This window comes from Falco naumanni, chromosome 10 (assembly GCF_017639655.2).
Source record: "Falco naumanni isolate bFalNau1 chromosome 10, bFalNau1.pat, whole genome shotgun sequence".
NCBI lineage: Eukaryota > Metazoa > Chordata > Aves > Falconiformes > Falconidae > Falco > Falco naumanni.
Genome location: NC_054063.1, coordinates 16,209,140 through 16,228,764, shown reverse-complemented (window position 1 = coordinate 16,228,764; position 19,625 = coordinate 16,209,140). Strand labels below are relative to the sequence as shown.

The following is a 19,625-nucleotide window of genomic DNA, read 5'->3' as shown; positions in this document are numbered from 1 at the left end:
AGGACTGAGAAATCATTTTCAGTGTACTGTTGTTAATACACGTGTCACTGTGGGGGTTTTTGTTTTGGTTTTTTTTAGTTACTTTAAAGGAACTCTCTTTTTAAGCACACTGGCAATAACACACAGGCTACGGCAGAAATGCGAGACATAGTGTAGTCACCGCGGGGAAGAAATTAGTTACTTATTTGTAGCTGGTGCTCACTGGTGATCAGCTGTAGCGCTGATTAGATGTGCAGAAAGCCTGTCATATCCTAAAGGAACGGAGTTCAGATGGCGTTATGAAGAGTGCAGTGGCTGACCCGTTGTGCTGTCGGAGAGAAACAGTGACTGGTGGCTGACAAGTTCTGAACATTGCCTTACAGAAATCAGGAATGGGAATCTAAAGGCCATCTTGGGCCTTTTCTTCAGTTTATCTCGATACAAGCAACAGCAACAGCAGCCACAGAAACAGCAACCACACCACCATCCGTCCCAGCAGCCTCCCTCAGTATCTCAGCCAGCAGGGACTCCAACCCAGTGCCAGGTCGGGGTACCACAGCAGCAGGTACCGGCTTCACTCCAGACTCCGTGCCAACAGCCCCTGCAAGCTGCGCAGCATCAGTTCAAAGCACAACCAGAAATGCAGTCCAGGTGGGGAAATTTCCTTTAAGTTTGGTTTTTTCCAATGTTTATTTATTTTTTTCCTCTTGTTAAAGGTCTTCAAAAGCCAAATAAACTTCTTTCTTTAGTTCTACTCTGGAATAAAGAGTATATTGGAAATTGAATGCTGGGTAGCAGTTGACTTCATGCCTTTGGAAATCAAAACAGATGTGCTTAAATATGTTCTCGGTGCTGGAAATATGCAGTCCAATGGGTGTAAAATACCTGCTACACCAAGTAACCACAGTATTTCTTAAGGGTGTTTTTCTCACTATTCCTTTTGCTTCTTTCTACTCGCAAAGCATGTAGATTGTTGCCATTACAGAATATGTACTTGGGGCATGTGAAAACCAACTTTGGTTCTCAGTTTATAAGAATTTCAGTCCTCACTAAGAAGTAGAAGGCTCTAGCAGTGGTAAAAGAAACGGAGCTTATCATGGTTGATGACAGTGAAAATTAAATCTAGGCTTACCGCTCAAAATAAAATACGGCTTACATGAAAAATAATTTTTGCAATTGGTGTTTGTTGGCACTCCTAGATCAGAATATTATAAATAGAGGGGGTCTTTGTCCCCTAAATGTCTTAAATCCTAGTGGTGCTCTTGCCAGGTTAGAATAAAAGCAGTTTATGAGGGCGGTACCACTGTGAATGCATGGACAGCCTTCTACTTGTCTGACCCTTCCACTGCAAAGAGAGTGAGGGTTTTAGTGGGGATAAGTGGGCAGCATTAAAGGATGAATCCATATTTGCGTAATTACTGAAGTATGAAGGCTTTTTATTTAATATTTCAAGTTAAGGCTTACTTGTGTTAAAATAACACATTTTAAGGTGAACACTTATCTTAAGCACTTTTTATGAGGGATATAAACAGTTTAAATTAAGCCTTCCAAGTGAGGCTACCCAGAGCTTATTTGGGTTTTGCTTATGTCTTTCCTCATGAATGATATTCATTTTGGGTATAAACAATATTTTTGTATAATTAAAAAAAACCAGTGTTGCTACAGAATGTATAAACTCATAGAGGAAGTAATTACTGTAAAACAAAGATGTATTTTAACATATTTCTGTGACTTCCCGGTCAAAAACATGCAGAGATACATGGGACAATTTGAATATTGCTTTGGTGTTTTCAGTCCTTGTGCTGGGTTTCAAATAATTTAAAAAATATCAAACCTGAAGTTCTTAAATCTCATGTTTTCTTGGTGTATACTAAAGTTCAGTTGCTCAGATTCTGTAGGAATTACATATAATAAAGGATTGAGAAGGAAAGAGTAATAAAGTTGAGGTTTGCATGCAGAATTGCATATTTATTACTCTATAAAAATTAATTCCTTTCAGATTGTAGGAATTTTGACCTGGAGTCATACTTCAGTAAGAAGCTTTTTTGCCTGTGAAATTCTTAAAAACTCTTTCCTCCCTAAAACTACTTACTAAATTCAGTGGTTTAAAATAATAAAAAAAAAAGTTTCTTTGTTCAATGTTATCTTCCACTTTTTCTTTCCTGTCACAGTGCATCTCCCAGGGACTCATCTCAAAGCAAAATCATCCGATTCACTCTTGGTCAGAAAAAGTCTTCTAGGTTAGCATTTCTTCATCTTCTGCAAAGCATGAATAAACCTTTTGCATTGTTTCTGGATGCATGTTTAGGGTTCCTGTTGAAAACAGTTTGTAACAAGGCATTTTACAAACAGCTGAAATGTGGAAATGTTAGATGGATTTTAATTTGTTATTTTTTTTTTTCAAGGTGTGGAATGCATTCTGGCCCGCAAGAAAATAATTGGGTTTTCTTGTCCTTTTGAGCTTTTGCTTTTGAGAACAAAACATGGTTCTGGGAGTTCCCTCCCCACTGTACATATCTGTATGAGTTGTGTTTACATTTGCCTCTTTGAAAGGACTAGCATCAGGCTCATGCCTTAGCTGGTAAGGAGAGCATCACATGCACCCTGTGAGCCCGAACAGCACCGTGTGGGTCTGTCTCACCAGAGCACTGGCACTTCCCAGTGCTCTGAAGCTGAGCGCGTCTAATCTCCCTGAAAATGATTAATAGGTATTTCGGTAAATTTTTCTCCTGAATCCCAGCGTGGCTTGCTTGGCAGCTCGTATGGCCATCTCATCGCAGTGATCATAAGGGTTGCTGTGTTATTAGTGTGGTTATTAATCATGTTTACGTCTAGTACGATTATAGATTAAAATATTTTACTAGAAAATTTTATATAGTTTTATATTGGTAAATTATACGATACCATTTTTACTAAGCTTATGACCTATGACTTCTGATTTTTATTCAGCTTGACATGTTAGTGTAGATTGTTAGTTCTGCTGTATAATTTGGTTTTATTTCCCCCATCTTATTTCTTTCATGACAACAGTGAAGGTCTGCAATATAACTCCTGTTAAAATGTTCCGTGTTCCCTTTTCATGTTCTCTCTTGATCATAATTGTGTCTTGACAGTTTGTATTTGCCTAGAAGAGGTGCTGCAGAGTGGTAAAGGAGAGCATTCTCTGAGCTCAGTACCTTGTCTCTAAGAGCAGGAAGCTAGAAATGACTCCCTGAACCTATTTTTTTTCCGCCCCTAGATTTCACAGGCACTACTGTGAAATATATTGGCCTAATACCAAAAGCAGGAGCTTAAAATCAGTGAATTAAACTACAGGGGGTGGAAAAACGTCTAACAGAAATACCTTCGTCGAGAGTGTTTTTAGCACGTATGTTTTTTACTCTCAGTATGTTTTTATTGGCAGTGACAATACTGACTTGAATTGAAAACTTGTCACTTCTTGAGTGGTCACATGGCTTGGGCAGCTTTATTTAATTTAAAATGTGACAGATTTGCAGAAGCTGTGTGGGCATGCGTGGGAAGACTTTTCTTACCCATCAGTACAAGAACATTATCCCGTCCCTCCTGCCAAGCCCTGCTAGAAAACTCCCCTCCCAGTACTGGGGGCTCTGGTACCCTTCATGAGGTGGCTGGCCCGGACTCTCAGTGTTTTATCACTGGGTAGAAACTTTCAGGTGAAGTATCTTGTACCTTCCTGCCTATAGGAAACCTAACTTGTTTCCTGTTAAGTAAAACCAACTTTTAATGAACTTTCTTGTCTTGGTGACTTCCAAGTTCTCAAGAAAAGGGTTTATCCCTGGTTTGCCTCTGCTTCTTCCCATGTAGTCTGCTCTACAGTGGATGAAGCATCTCTGGGGTGTTCTTATTTACACCTTGCTGCAGTGATGAGTATGTACAACTTTCTAGCACCCCTCTGTGATGAAAAAGGCTGGATAAATTAAAGGACTTTCTAAATGGCTTCGGCAAAGTCAACCTCAGAACCATGATGTGTTGTGCCAAATCTGTGGTGGTTTGAGTTTGTAAATTAGTTTTTGGTTTTGTATTTGAATTATGCCCTTATGTCTTACCCTCTTTTGAGCTTTGAAAGCATGTGCATGCAGCTGCTGACATTTTTGTTCTCATCCTTCATGTTTCTTTTTGTATTTCTTATTTCTTCACTAGTCTTGGAGAGGTCAGTTTATTTAGGAAGCCCTGCCAGACTCCTTCCTGGCTTCTCTTCCTTCCCAGCGGCACAATGGTGATTTGGTCGCCTGCATCCCTGTTCTTTCTGACAACTGGGACTTATCATTTTAGCCTATTATTGGCACAAATTATTGAAGACAGATTTTTGCATTTTATATAAAGAAGTTTTAAAGAGATTCTACCATACAAAAAAAAAAAGTCAGCAAAGAGCGGTCCCTTTCAGGGCTACTGTAATTGGTTCTGTCTTTTAGTGTTTAGTGTGATGTCCTTGCTTTTCAAAACAGGGAGCTGTTTCACTAACTCTGCAGTGTGCATTTTGAGCAACTAAAACAGTTGCTCAATTTAGTCAATTTTTAGTATTTCATCTATTTGGAATGTGGAAATCCGTGTTCATTTGTGCACCAAATGCAGTACCAACATGGAAACTTTAATGGACTCAAGTACACATATTGTTGAGATGTGATGTCAGTGACTTTCCTAAATCTGTCAGGCTTTACAGAAAAGTCTTCCCCCTCCCCTTTTGCCTGAAAAGCATGATAGTAGTATTCTTCCCTGTCTACTTACTTCAGAATCCTAACTACATTTTTTTCCTAGGTAAACAGCTAAATCTTGTAAATACAGGCTATGGTAAGGAAATGCTGGAAGAGATTGACCCAGGTTGAATGAGAGGCTTACACCAACTCGCTAATAATGTGGTTGCCCTAAGAGGGGGCACTTAAGCTTTGTGTGATTTTTTTATAGGCTCAAATAATTAAACCAAGGTAAAGTTCCGTTGGGCTTGGTTACTAGGCTTGCAGCTTTCAGAGCAGAGATGGGATGTGCTTCTCTACAAGGGAAAAGGCAGCCATGTTCTCTCATTATTACTTCCAAAATACAGGTAGCCCTTCTGCATCCAGTGTATAAAAGTGTCCAGCAATCTGGTTTAAGAACAGTCTCACTTAACCTTAACCTTGTACCAGTGGTACTGCTCTACTGAATTTACTTGCAACTATTTCTGATTCACAAGATTTGTAGCAATTTGATGTGTGTTTTTCATCTAGGATGATTTATTTTTCTGTTGTTCTTCTAAAAGAACAAAGACCCTTGTGAGTACGTACTTGTGATACTGATCCTGTTCTTTTCAGCTTATGCATGGTATTCCACAGTTTCTTTCCTAGAGTGCTTTTTAATATATTTATTTGTACTGTAATTCTTTCATCAGACTTCCAGGCCCCACCACGAGGGTGTCCGCTGCAGGCAGTGAGGCCAAAGCTCGTGGTTCTATTAGTGCCAACAATCGACGCAGCCAGAGCTTTAACAATTATGACAAATCTAAGCCTGGACTTCCCCCTCCGACACCAACAAGTAGCAATGACAAAGGTAAGCACTTGAGATTTTGCCATCCTCAGATTTTTCTTAGTAGTGGCTTCATTCAGGGGAAATTGAGTTTTCCATTAAGCTCCAGAAGTTGTAAGACTATCCCAAAGCTGTATGTTGTAAACATGACATTTACAATCCAAAAACCAGCTGGCTTCTCTTGAAAAAGGTATAATCCTCCTTTAATGTAACTGCAGTTGTGACTTGCTGTCCTGGAGGTACTTGGAAAAAATAACTTCAAGAAAAACTGGCACTGGTGAAACACGTTTTTTCATTTTGCTTCAAACACAGATAAGGGGGAGTAAATTAATCAAAAATAAGACATTTTAGTGAGTAGTTTGACAGGAATGGAAACCAGCCACCAAAGATTTCTTCAATATTTTTATCTGATAAATTGTACTATTTGCTTTCTTTTCCTCCACTATTGTGGGAGGTCCTTTAAGTTACAAAAGTACATGCTCTAAATCTAATTTCAGGATTTGTATAACGTAGGGTTTGAAGGTGGGAACATGTTATAGTTTTATAAATATTGCAGTGAAACTGTGTCTGTGGCAATGCATCAGAAATGCCAAGTACCGTGTTCTGTCTGAAGTGATGCTTTTCTGAATGACATGTACTGACTTTGTGTGCATTCACTAAGCTGGTAATCTGACAGCTTTCATTAGCTTGAGTTTGTAGCTCTGAGCTCTATAATGCAGCGTTTACCAGTGGAGTTCTGGGGGATGTGGCTGGTGAGGACTGAGCACATCGCTCCAGTCTGATATGGTCAAATTGCTGGCACAGGCCAGCAGCTAATTCAGTATCCTTATCAAAGTCATTGCACTTACAGGATAGATCAGCACTGGATTTCAGCACAGTCGTCTTGCAGTGACTTGGCAGTCGCACCCTTTAGACTCAAGTCTCCTTGTTCTCCGTGTGTAACTTCTAATTTTCCCTTGAGGGAAAAATACCGGTCTGGTTCAGCTTACCAGTGGTTCTTGTTTCTTTTCTGGAAATTGTGTTTTTCCTTCTCTGGAAACCGTTGTCCTGTGATTGCATGTCATGAGATTTTGGAACGTTACCCCATCTAGCCGTCACAGCCCAAAACCTCATCTTGTGATGATGGCAAGGGAGGGTCCTCAGCATCCTCCAGGGACACTGAATCACCTCAATCAGACCTTGTATAAGAAGAAAATTAAATTCACAGATTAATAATATAATTATTATATTATAATAACATAATATGCTAATAAATTTGCAACATTCTATGTTGGAAAATCCATGCATACTATTTTAGAAGATACACTATGTAAATAGTGATTTAACTAATATCAGCATGTCATAATCATCTCTAAATCTGAATTAGATCTTGCTTTCATTTAAAAGAACAAGCTGGCAAGTTCTGGCATGAGTAGTAGAACTGATGAAACCTTGTTTTCCTGTGTCATGTTTCCTCTGTCTCCTCCTTTTCAGTACTCTCCTCTTTTGCTCATGTCCTGTAACTACTGGACTCGGGAGACGCGGTGTGGGATGTATCTCGTCCTGCAGCATTTGCTGGCTGGCTAGATGATCCCTACCTCCATGTGGGTGGTGTGCTGTTAGGCTCATGGAAGACAGAACTTGAACTATCTTGGCTTTTTCTCAGTTTACCAAGATTACTAAATAAGGAAAGTAAAGTACTGATTTCAGTCTTTAAAAAAAAAAAAGAGAGAGAAAAAAAGAAAAAATAGAAAGGAAAAAGAAGTCTTCACACACCTCATGCATACAGAAAAAACCCAATAATTTGTCAACTGAGTAACTAAAATACCAGCTGCTTTTAGGCAGATAGTTCTGTGAACCCTCATTTCTCATTGTAATCCATCTCTTCAGAAAGACAGAGTGGTTGCTGAAGAAGCATACAAGATCATCTGCTTCCTAAAATATTAAAAATGACTGAAAGAAACAAGGTTGCTTTTTAAGCTGACAGCCTACAGAAGTTGCATTGAATACTCAGAATTTTGTTCTGGTCGAAATTTCCAGTCATAAATTATGGTCTTGAAAAAAAAAAACAACATAATGAGGGCTTATGTAAGTTGAACTTGAACCTCACTTAAAAATACAGTCATGACACAAAGTTGGTCCTCATCCATGAGAAACAAAAGCAGTTGGTCTGACAAATTTTTGGCTTTTTTAAAGTTAATTGTAGCATTGCCAGGCAAAGTTTATTGTCAATGTGCTGAGACAATTCAAGTTTTCTGACCCATATCCTGTATTTTGCCTAAGGAAATGAGACTTGCATGACCATGTTGTGTGCCAGTCTTGGTAAGTTCTCATCTCCTTACCCAGTACTAGCTCTGATGTGTGTTTTTGGAGAAGGAAACGGGAGAAAGAGAAATCTGCCTGTTTTGGCGGACTGTTTTGGCACGAGTGGTCACTTTGTGATAGAAAGTAGCCTTTGCTGTACTATGTTTCAGTCATTTACAAAGTAGGTTGCAATTTTCAGCTTTTATTAATCTGTGGCCTTTCCCTCCAAATGTGAATTTTCTTGTTAGTCAATCGTCTGTGTCTTGTGGCAATGAAAGTGCATTAATTGAAACAGAATACATCAGAAATGAAAGGGACAGTAAATGGAGCATGGAGGAATAGCTAGCTACTGGGAAATAAATAACCTAGATTTTTTGAAAGATTCATTAATCAGTTCATGATGAGACCATTGGTTTTCTAGAAATCTTGGGGAAAGGATTTATGTAACATCAAAAACGATTACACTGTTCCATAAAAGTAAGAGATTCCTGGATACATGCACATGTTTGTTGTGAGATGTGTACGTACTCTTAGCAAAGGAGCGCACGTAAAGAGATGCAAATCTCACTTCCCCATAGTTTACATGGTATGTTCAGTATTTCATTTTGCTTTCTCAGTCTCTGCATGTTGTCTGACACTGGTTTCAAGATGTGGAGAAGAGATACATCTCTAGTGCAGATGACTTAGACAGCTAGTTCAGTCCTGTGGACACTTTTGAGGTTAGGGCATGATCGGTTTAACTTGCCTTTTGAGTTAGCCCAACAGTTTATATGCAACACTCCCTTCAAAATTACAGGAATTTCAGTGCCCTAATTCCCCATGTCATAAAATGGTAACACGCTGTGATACGTTTTATTTTTATTTATTGTCACAGTGATTAGCCATTTATAATTGGAGTAACATTCTAGGCAGGGTATTTTAACGTGTGTAATTGCTGTTGCGGGCATTTTTTCTTAAGAAAAATCCAATTAAAGTCTAATTGCATTTTTGGATTGTGGGAAAATAAAGAGCCATTCAGGCTTGTGACTTTTTTTATGTCATCATAATCCTTCCATACAATTGGAGCCTTTTAATTCACTTCTGAATTGTCGGAGTTATTTAGTCCATGCATATGTAAGTATACCTTGGTTTACTTCCTTGACCTTTAATATCCTATAACACCACAAGCGTACTATGGCATTAAAAGCATCAGCCACCTCCCAGGTTCACTATTGAACTCATCTAAATTATCAAAAACATTTCTAAGGAATGTAAACAGACAAATGAGCTTTGCATTTCTGTGCCTGCATTTAAATTATTAGTTACTAGTTATCTTAAGGCTCCGCGTTACCATGCCCCTCTAATTGTCTAATATGATAATGAAATAAGAAATAGCCAAAATTTTAACAGAGTGTGTAATTTAAAGAGGTCTATTTTTTGTCCATGGCAAGAAGGAGCAGAATCATGTCCCAGGTAGTATCAAGAATGAAACCTAAATATTGAAGCCTACAACTTCAGTAAAAACTTTGATACAGTAGATTTTCTCATGAATTTATTTCAGTGTTTTGCTTAGCTACACACAATGGAGAGTCTTTTGAGACATGCTTTAAAAGCAATCTGCAGTTCTGCAAAATGGTGGGTATTTTTGACTAGCTCTGAACACCTTCATATATCCACTGTCTTGGCTGATTTTCAGGTACTCGAGTTTTCATTCTGCAGTTTCAATTGTCTGGTAACATTGTATGGGCATATTCTGCCTATTACTATCTGATTTGGATCCACAGCCTATTATAAAATCCCTGAATTTATGAAATAGGAAATACCAATTTAATACACCATCTCCAATATGTTTATGAAGTGCGATAGTAATGTGGCAGGTTTACATCCTTTCTTTTTAGGTTTTTCTTCTACTTTGTTCCTAATATTTTATTTAAAATAATCCTACAGAGGGCACTAGCAGTCTGGGAAAAATGACACTTTTTCTTTGGATTGAATCTTGGGTTAAATGTCAGCAGAAAAAAACACTACCAGACTTTGACCATTTCCACATGAGATCAAAGGAAATGTTTATTCTTCAGATTTATGAAGAAGGCAGTGCTAATGTCAGGTTTCTCTTAAAAATGTAAAAGGATATATGCATACGGTTTCATGCCCTCTGTTGAAATAAATAGCAGTGTACTTACAAGCTTACTTGATACAAGTCTCATGAGAGGGTTCTGAAACCAGATCCTGCTGACTCAGCTGTAATCTTGGCTCTGCATGCCTTCATTTTTCAGGTAGGGATGCGCTATTTGGGCAGGAGTGTAAAAAAAGAGTGTGCTGCTGTGGTTGATGCTCCTTCTATTTCTTTCAAATTTAGGGTAATCCCTTTTAACTTGGAACACAGTCTATATTTAATCACTGTCTTTTAATATGTAAATGGTAGTCACTCTGTTCCGGAGGATAAATGGTGACAGGATGGAAGGCACGCGATCCTTTAATTTCTGTCTGGCAATAGGAATAAAATTCTTCACTTTGAGAAGAAATAAACATTGGAGAAGTTCGTCTAGAGAAGAAGTGGAATCTCCCTTGCCGGAGGTATTCGGGACTTGCCTTAGCAGAGCCCTGGATAACCTCATCTAAGGCCCTGCTTTCAGGTGAAGGTTGGAAGGAATGATCTCAGAGGTTTCCTCCAACCTCGACTGTTCTGTGATTTCTACAGTTTAAATGTATGGTTATTTTCTTAGAGTGTTAAAATTGTACAGGACATTGACTTAACAGTTATCAGTACTTTATGTAAGGAACACAATATTTAAGGGTGACAAACTGGGTTGTGCTTCAGGACTGATAGTACTACCTTTTCAGAAAAATCTCAGATGTAAGTGTCTTACGTGCCTGCCCTATTTAAATGTCCCACGTTTTCCCTCCCTTTATGCTGATGTTCCATTCTGGTCTGTTGTGCAGAGCTGTGCGTATTGCGATGTGATGCAGTGATACTCCAACAAGTCTGTGTTATACCCATCACAGATATATTTACCCTGCTGACACAGCCAAAATACTTCCAGTACAGAGTGGTGCAGAGACAGAGGGAAGTACTGGGGGGACTTGCAGATCCCAAATAGACAGGCTCTCATAGCAGTGACAATTTCATGTGGATCAGACCATTATGGAACCAGCAGTAATGGGCTAATATTACTTGAGTCCAGCTCTGAGCTCTGGCAGGTATAAAATTACCATATCTTGATACCTTTAAATTTTATTTCCTTTAAAAATTTTTATTCAGTATAAACTAGTTAAATAGGAAGAGATATTAAGGCATTTCAAAGGACAGTTAAGGAATTTCTTTTCTATAACCTTTTAAATTTGTGTTATCAAAATAGGATAGACTACCAAACTAGTAAAGTGTTAGCAAGGAAATGTAAACCTCTGCTCCGCTGAGCAAATCATTTTTATTGGTGTATGGTTACATATGCCAAATGTGTGCTAAAAATGCACACACTTTATATCTAGGTAGTTATATTTATCATACAGTTCAAGAGGGCATGGCTTACCTTGTCATAGCTTTTGTCGGAATGGCTCTTCAGTTTAAATCGGTATAGCTGCAATGAGATTTTTGCACTAGATGTAGAATCTAGGTATCCCAGTGGTACTGATTCCTGGAGGTGCGCTGCTTGGAAAGCCACTGGGGGATTCTGTAGGGTGCTTACTTGTACGTTCCTGTTGTCTGAATTAAATAGCATACATCAGTTGGGGGGGGGGGGGGGGGGGGCAGGGGCGGAGATAGTATTTGTCCAGAATTGGTTTACAAAATAATCTTTCATTTTACTGATGTTGGTGTAAACCATAGTTTTCCATGTCAACTTTACTGTGAAATCCAGATTTATTTATTTAAACGTCCTCTTGTGTAAAGAGCAGAAAATCCTAAATCTGGAACTGAAACACTTGAAATTTCTCCTCCTAATGACTCAAATGTTTCATATTAAATCCTGCATTGATATTACAAGTAGATGGGAATACGGTGTTATGGCTTGGTTCTATGTGATAGGGAGCTTGTCTTGAGCTCAGCATCGCTTAAGGTCATTTAAAAGTGGCAGTTTTGGATTATGTCAAACCCTCAAATTCTATTTCAAAATATGAATATAGAAATAGAGAGAAAAACTCTCATCCTTATGAGGAGCAAGTGCATAATGAGATCAAAACTCGGAGTTTGTGTGGGTAATATCTTGAAGGCTGAAATTTTCAGTGGTATTCAAATGGGCTGTGGAAAAGAGGGGTGCTGATAAAACAGAAGAGCACTGCACAATTAGAGCTGTGGGAAAACTTTACAGTTAGGTGTTTAAAAGGTTAATTTCTGTGCTTTTCTAAAAGAAAGGTTACTTCCTTGTTATCTATAAGATACCTGTAGGTAGAGACATTCATAGTAATGAGAATTCTTTATTACCTCAGTAGATAGCATGGGAGTATCCATTTGTTTGGAATTTGAAATTAGCCCAATTCCGACCACAAACTGGATGGAAATTTTAAGAATGAGGATGATTAGCCATTTAAAGAGATTAAATCAGACATAGTGAGTTAAAAATTAATATTTGCGCGGCGCTGATGTTCAGACAGAGGTTACAGTTTTGGCTCAGAAACTATCGAGTGAAATTCTTTGAACCATGTTAAGATCAACTCAGATGATCCTAGTAATTTTCTTGAATGAAAAATATTTCATTTAAGCACATGGAAATGGAGGACAAGACCTCTTCTCTAGCTGCACATAAAATCAGATGAAATATTGGTTGGCCTGAATGGCTGGATTTGGCTCTTGTACCAAGTACAGGATGGTCAAGTGACGTGGTGCAAGCTTCCTCACAGGAACCCTTATGTTCTGTTTAACATCATGCAGTTTTTCCACTCCAAATAAATAATTAGTAATAAGCAGAGACAAAACGCAGGCTTTTGCCTTTATGCCAAGTAATAGTATAAGAATTATAAAAAAAAAAAGTACTGAAGAAAGAGCTCTGAGACTTATAAAGCATGATAGAGATTCCTGTTAGTTAACATTGTATTTTTTTCTTACCCATTTATAGTAGCATTCTGCGTAGAAGCCTGAATGTGAAAGCAAAGGCATTTTGTGGCCGCAGGTACAGGGACAGTTATCACGACAGCTATGGAAGAGGAGCTGAGACGACATATTCAATTCCCGTGGCATTAAGCCAGCTTTGACTTAGGCCTGGCAAAAGATTGCTGGGGTGGCTGAGCAGTCAGTCTGTTCCAAGTGGAAGCTATATATATGGTCAGCCTGTTCCAGTGCTCAGTGCCGCCTCGTCTCACCCTTTCCTGGCCATCGAAAAAGCCATTCTTTTGGACATTTAATGGTTGAGATGATCAGGATAACAAGTGTTACGTTTAAAGCAATCAAAACCCCTAGATGTATTTATTTATTTGGTGGTGATCGAGTTGTCAGCTACGGTGTTTGAGAGCTGGGCATGTTAATGACCAGCCTGGGCTGATGTGAACTCGTTTCAAGTTACTATTGTCCTCTGGAAGAAAAAAGTTTAAATAAACAAATTTTATTGTCACTAATTCATACCAGCTCAATTTGTATCTATGGCCTATAACCACCTTATAAAATTTTCTTTCAGCTGTAGGAGACAGTAATAACACTCTAGTGTTGGTAAATAAATATTGTTGGGGCTAAAATAGCAGTTGTCCTTTGTGGTTTTGTCAATTTTAGTAATCAGACTAGAGGAGTTACAAGGCAGGATTGTTTGGCTAAATAAGAAAAGTTAAAACAAAAGCAGGACCTCTAGATTTGGTCTCACAGGTGGCTTACTGCACAGCCTGTGCTGGTCAACTTCTTTTAAGCATTGATGAAAGTTCTTTTATTGGTGTTGGGCTGAACATCTCCAGTTTTCGAGGTTCGTCAGGGTCTGTGGCTAATTACCCTCAAGTTCAGAAACTGTCTTGAAGTAACAAAGGCGGGTGCTTTTCAGAGAGCCCAGTGGGGGCTTTTTCTTTAAACCAATCTGAAACCCACTTGTGATATCCTCCTGGTTTGCTTAAAAAGCCGTTGTAATGTTGGTAGTTAGTAGAAGCTACGAACAATATAGCAACAAATTGTAACAGTTCTTAGAATTGTAATATATATGTGTGTATATGTATATATAAAAAATTTGTAATAAGTCTCAGCATTTTGAATGATGTCTCTTACTAATCAAAGACTGAATCATCCTGAAGTGTTCAGGTACGTGGTGTCTTACAGAAGAGTTCATACAAACCCACAAAGTTAATTTGCAGCTGGGAGGACTCCCTGTTTTTACAGCGCTCCCTGCCAAGTCGGTGACTGCAACATCTGGTAGCACACAGACATGTTGCTAAATAAGACAGAAATGTGAAATATGAAGCCTGGTATCTCAACCAGTGTCCTTCACAGGCTGTGACTTCTGCCTGCGAACTGTGATTAATACTACAGTTGAAATTGGAAAGGCTCAGTGCCTTTGGACCCTTTGGTGCAAAGTTCCAGGTCGTCACTGAAATCGGTGTTGACTGTGCCAATGGACTAGCTGTGAGCCCAGCTCTGCGAGGCTGCCGAGAGATGGGGGAAGAGAGGGATTTTTGAAATTAGGAGCAGCAGAAAGATTTAACTGTTCACCAGAGACTGGCAAAAATAAGCAGAGTTCCTGAGATGGAAAGATTCCTCTCCGTATCGATGAACAGTGTATGGATGTCAGAAAGTTGGGAAGTGATTTTATAGAATGAAACAGTTGGCTCGTCCAACAGTTTCAAGCGGTACTTTAAAGGTATTTTTTTGGGCAGCCATAACTTTCTTCGTGACAGAAAATTGTGTCCGTATAGATAGAGAAAAAAATTCTTTGACTTTCTGGAGCAGTTACTTTCACTCTTTTTCTACATCCATCTCAATTTTAGTTTTCTTTTTAAGTTTCTCTTTAGAAAATTGAATGCATCTAATGTGTACTTTTGAAGCGTTTACTTGATAAGACTGTGCGAAAGTCACTAAGATTAAAATGACTGCAAAAGTGGAAATGGTTTTATGTTTTTGGAAGCATAAGTCTGTAAAGTTCGAAACCAGTGTACCCCACGCTTTCAGATTTTCACTGTGAAGTAAATGTGATTGGCTCAAAGTGTGAGAATGATAATTTCATAAGTTTCAGTCATTCCACCCTTGAAAAATGCGCAAGTGTTTAATTTAGGTCAAGTATGAAGCAAACAGCGTTATTTTGCTTAGTGTTTAGGATGCTGCCTCTGTGCTCATCTGTGCTGGCAGCTGAGAGATGCTATCTGTTTTAACTGACTGAGAGTTTTCCCTGGAAGTCAGATTAATGATCAGATAAGTTTACATAATTTGTCTTGACAAATCTATAACTGGAGTGGCTGGTATTTTCTGCCATTCTGCTGTATGCACTACCAAAAAGTAAGTGCTGGAACAATCCTGTTCAGTTTTTGAAATTTAATTTGTACTGAAGGTATTTACCAAATGTTTGGTATGATTTATTTTGCCTTGAGTATAGTGACCATGGATTTGATGTGGCAAGAGAAAAAAAAATAAAAACAGAGAGGAAGGGAAGAGTGTAGGATAATCTGAAAGATGCTCTGAGAAACTGGTGGTTGTTTCCTTGTTTTCTTCCTTGCAGAACCTCTAGGTTGTTGCTTGCCCCTTCGTCTAAAACTACGTTCAACGTCCTTAGAAAAATTTGAGTCATAACATTGCAGTATAGATGTGTCCTCTGCTTTTAACTCCGTTTAGATCAGAGAATCGTTAAGGTTGGAAAAGACCTTTGAGATTGTTGAGTCCAACCATTAACCCAGGACTGCCAAGTCCATCACTAAACCGTGTCCCCAAGCACCCCATGCCGCATTTTTTTAAACACCCCCAGGGACGGTGACCCCACCACCCCCCGGGCAGCCTGTCCCAGTGCCTGGCCACCCTCCCAGTGAAGACATTTTCCCTGACCCCCAACCTGAACCTCCCCTAGTGCCACCTGAGGCCGTTCCCTCTTGTCCTGTCGCTGTTCCCTGGGAGCAGAGACCGACCCCCCCTGCCCACAGCCCCTGCCAGGCAGCTGTTGGGAGCCATCAGGTCCCCCCTGACCCCCAGCCCCTTCCCCAGCTTTGTTCTCCCTCTCTGGACACGCTCCAGCCCCTCCATGTCCCCCTGGCACGAGGGGCCCAGAGCTGAGCCCAGGGCTCGAGGGGCGGCCGCCCCAGTGCCCAGCGCAGGGGGACGGGCACTGGCCCTACTGGCCATGCTGGTTTGGCTACCAGCCAGGAGACTGCTGGCCACTGTGGCCACCCAGGCACAATTGGCCTTAGCCCATGGCCCCGGCCTGCCCAGCCCCCCCTGCAGAGCCCCCCTCAGGCCAGCACTCCCGGCCGGGTGTCACCTGCAGGCTGGCTGAGGATGGAACTGTTTAAAATGATGACAAGTTTGCAGCGTATATTATATATTTATAGAATTGCATCTGTAAATAACTAGGGGAGTCTGTGCTCAAACTCTGAAGGAAAATTGACTGCACCTGTACCGGAGAGGTGTTTGCTACTCAGTTCCGAAATCTCGTGACAGGGATTTGACAATCTCCTTAAGTGTATCCCTTCCGGTGTCCATTTGGTCTTAAAGCTAGCTTTTTTAAAACAAACAAACAAACAACAAAAAACAAAACAAACCACCAGGATTCTACTTGGCTAAGAATTAAACACTTTGTTACTCTTCCTTGATCTCTGTCCTGTTTATAGCACTCTTCATATATCTGAACGCTTACAGTGTTTCCCCTCAGTCTTCTCTCTTACAGACTAAACAGTCTCTACTATTTCATCCTTCGTCTCATAGGTTCCTTCTGATAAATCTCTTGCATGTCTTGGTGACCTCCTCTGGCCCCTTTCCTGCCTGTCAGTCTCTTTTAGTGGGGTGCTGGAGCTGGACACTGCACTCTACCTGATGCCTTACTCTAGTGCTGAGTAGGAAGGAATAATTACATTCTCTGTCTTATACTCTGTGTTTGTATATATGATACTCATAATGCATTCCTAAAAGGTGTTTAGTTTTCCTTAGTGTCACATTATAGAGGTGTGCAGCTGCCATCTGCTGTAATTCCTATTTCTGTTCTGCAGTACACTTACGTAGTTGGTTGTTTGACCTTTTATATTTAGCCATTCCGTTTCTCCTTCCTAAGCACAGAACTTTTGAGTCAACTTCAATGAATATTATCTTATTGACTCATTCTGTTTTTCTGGTTTAGCAAATGTATTAATGCCTTGGTGTTCCCCAAACGTAAGGTTACTGGCCTATGTCAGAAGATGACCCTCGTGAGAGTCATTAGTGTCAAACAAAATACTGTTCTTCAGGCAACTGATATATTTAGGAGTGTGTGTGTATATATATCCTGGGGTATTGCTTGCACCCGTTCACTTTTCTAATCAAATGTATTTTTTGAAAGACTGGCTCATCTTCGTGAATCTTTAGTGACATATTTATGTTGACTGTGCGCCCATAAAACAGCCTAAAGCCTGTCAGAATAGAACAAGCAGTATGGCATGTTTACAGTATGGTATGCAGTAAATCATGTTTGTGCTTAATTTTACAACTGTTCAACTGGCTGAATTTGGCATTTAAAAATATGTCCTCTTTCACCTAAACAAAGGCTGGCTGAAGGCTTAATAATGCCTGAAGCAGAGCTTTATAAGGCCACAGAACTTTGCCATAGTTGGTATAAGCTTTAAGAATATCTAAAAGAAGCAAAAATTTATTTAAATAAAGTTTTTTGGAGGAAAAAACTCACCAACAACTAACTACAGAAGTAGCCAATGACATGTTCTTAACTATACCATTCATGAAGATAAAAATCTTGAGCTTTGAAGTAAAATGTAACCTTGAGAAGCAGCTTCTTGCCCCATGTACATCTGCATAGTTGCACTGGAGTCAGTGGAACCAGGTTGATTTATACCAGCTGAAGAGCTGGCTGAGCATTTCATGGCCTTTACAGTTCTTAGATGTTTCCTTTTAAAATAAATATTTACAATTTCTTGCAAATTTATTGCTGCGTGAATTGTGCCAGAAGAACAGCCATGGAAATGAAAGTTCACTATTAAATCATAGGAAAGCAAACAGCAGTGGTGCTACGTCCGAGACTTCTGTAAGTGCCAGCATGTTTCTACCACACCTGTATTAGCCTTCTCTTCTTGGGGAAGAGCATCATCCAGCCTCTCTGGTCCCTTCCATTTTATTTTTTGCCTGTTGCTCATCCATAACCAATATACCTGAAGAATCTGTGACTGGTGCCAGAGAACTGCCACCACCTCTGAAGTGGCTGATGAGCAAAAAGCCATGGCACAACCCATCGTTACTGTCATGAATAGTAGATTGTTACCTGCATGTTGGCTGGGTTTGAATGATCTGCTGCTACAGATCTGCTGCTAGAGTAGTTTCATTGACCAGAAAGAGAAAATGGAAAAGACCCAAGTATAAATAGCTGTATGTGTCTGTCAGCTGTTTTTGATGTAAAAATGTAATAGATTTCCACATATTTATGTATGTTCATATATAGGTGTAAATATAGGGGATGGTAAAGTGTTCGTATTTCTGTATGGTTTGGTTCAGTTCCTCAGTTTAAACAGAGAATATCCATGTTTGAGAATGCGTTGCTATTTGCCACTTGACTGTGTTCAGCTGGGCAGTTGTTCGACTGCTCACTGAGCAGAGTAAGACACTTCTGAGTTAAAATGTAGTTTACCTTGGCATACTGACTGATCAGTGGGAGTTTTCTCAGATATTTTTTCCTATTGCCTGTCCCTTCTTCTAAAAATCTGTCTCCGTTTCTACCTCTGTGGTCATTCCAAGCCCTGACTAGAGCCAGTATTAATAGTCAAAATAGGCCAATGGACAATATTCTTTAAGTGCAGTTCTCAGACCACTAACGTGCATGTGGTGTATTTCATATACCCTACCTGTAGGAGAGGTGTGCCAGATCAAGGCTGCTAAATCTACATACTGTCCACTCCAGCTACGTATAAAATCTAATGAAAGACTCTGCAGCACCTCCCTGCCTGGAATTCATTAATGCTTTTGAATAACTCTGTTATGAGAAATCTTGGGGGATTTGGTTGTACAAATAACGAGAGGAAAATGGAGAGTCATGAACAAGAATGGTATTTGTCTAGTATTAAATGGAGAGTGCGACTTGTTTTGAAAGGCACAGTGAACTTGGTTTCGTTATTTTTATCATCATCTAACTGGTATGTGGTCGGTAGAGGTCCTCCAACCCCTTTCTTAGGCAGTCATGTGGACAGCATTTTGAATTTTACAGTAACTAAACAAAAACAACAACGAATTCAAGTGTCTTAGTCAGTTATGTCAAGACAATGAGAAAAGGATCGCCTGTGCTCCAGTTGTATTTCCCTTCACCTCAGCAAAATCGCCGAGCCTTGGCAACCTAAACCAGTCAACAGCAGAACTGTTGTTTTATATGCTGGAACTCTGTGTGGAAGAAGGCAACTTCACAGAAATGTGGAAGTTGAGTTAGTGACATATTCATGGGCTTCAGTACGGGTTTTCAGAGGTACAATGTGTTTCTGTGAACACACAGAACTGCTACTGGAGCAACAGAGTTTACAGCACTGGGATTGAAGAAGTAGATATGATGGAAGGAAAGAAAAACAGCAAGGAGTAAAGGTAATTTTTGTCTCCCCTGAAATCTCCCCTGAAGGGAAAGCCAGAGGACAGAAGCTGAAGGAACCCATTCAGCTCAGCTTGGTGAAGTTTTTGTCCTCAGTGAACCATAATGTTTCCTATCTGGGCTTTTCTTAGATTATGCAGAATTTTCCTATCTGGTAATCTCTGCTTTAAGAAGACATTTTTGTTGCTATTTGTTGTGGTCCAGAGTAGAAGAGAC

General features: G+C 39.7%; 1 protein-coding gene across 8 annotated transcripts in view; it reads left to right on the top strand.

The window, feature by feature from the left end:
- Window positions 1–19,625, top strand: part of NAV2 (neuron navigator 2) — a 223,246-nt gene that overhangs the window by 89,269 nt on the left and 114,352 nt on the right. For all 8 annotated transcript variants that reach the window (XM_040608723.1, XM_040608724.1, XM_040608725.1 and 5 more), the window contains exons 5-6: window positions 363–630; window positions 5,363–5,520. In XM_040608723.1, the coding sequence (XP_040464657.1) occupies window positions 363–630; window positions 5,363–5,520 (426 nt within the window). The remainder of the gene's footprint in view (window positions 1–362; window positions 631–5,362; window positions 5,521–19,625) is intronic.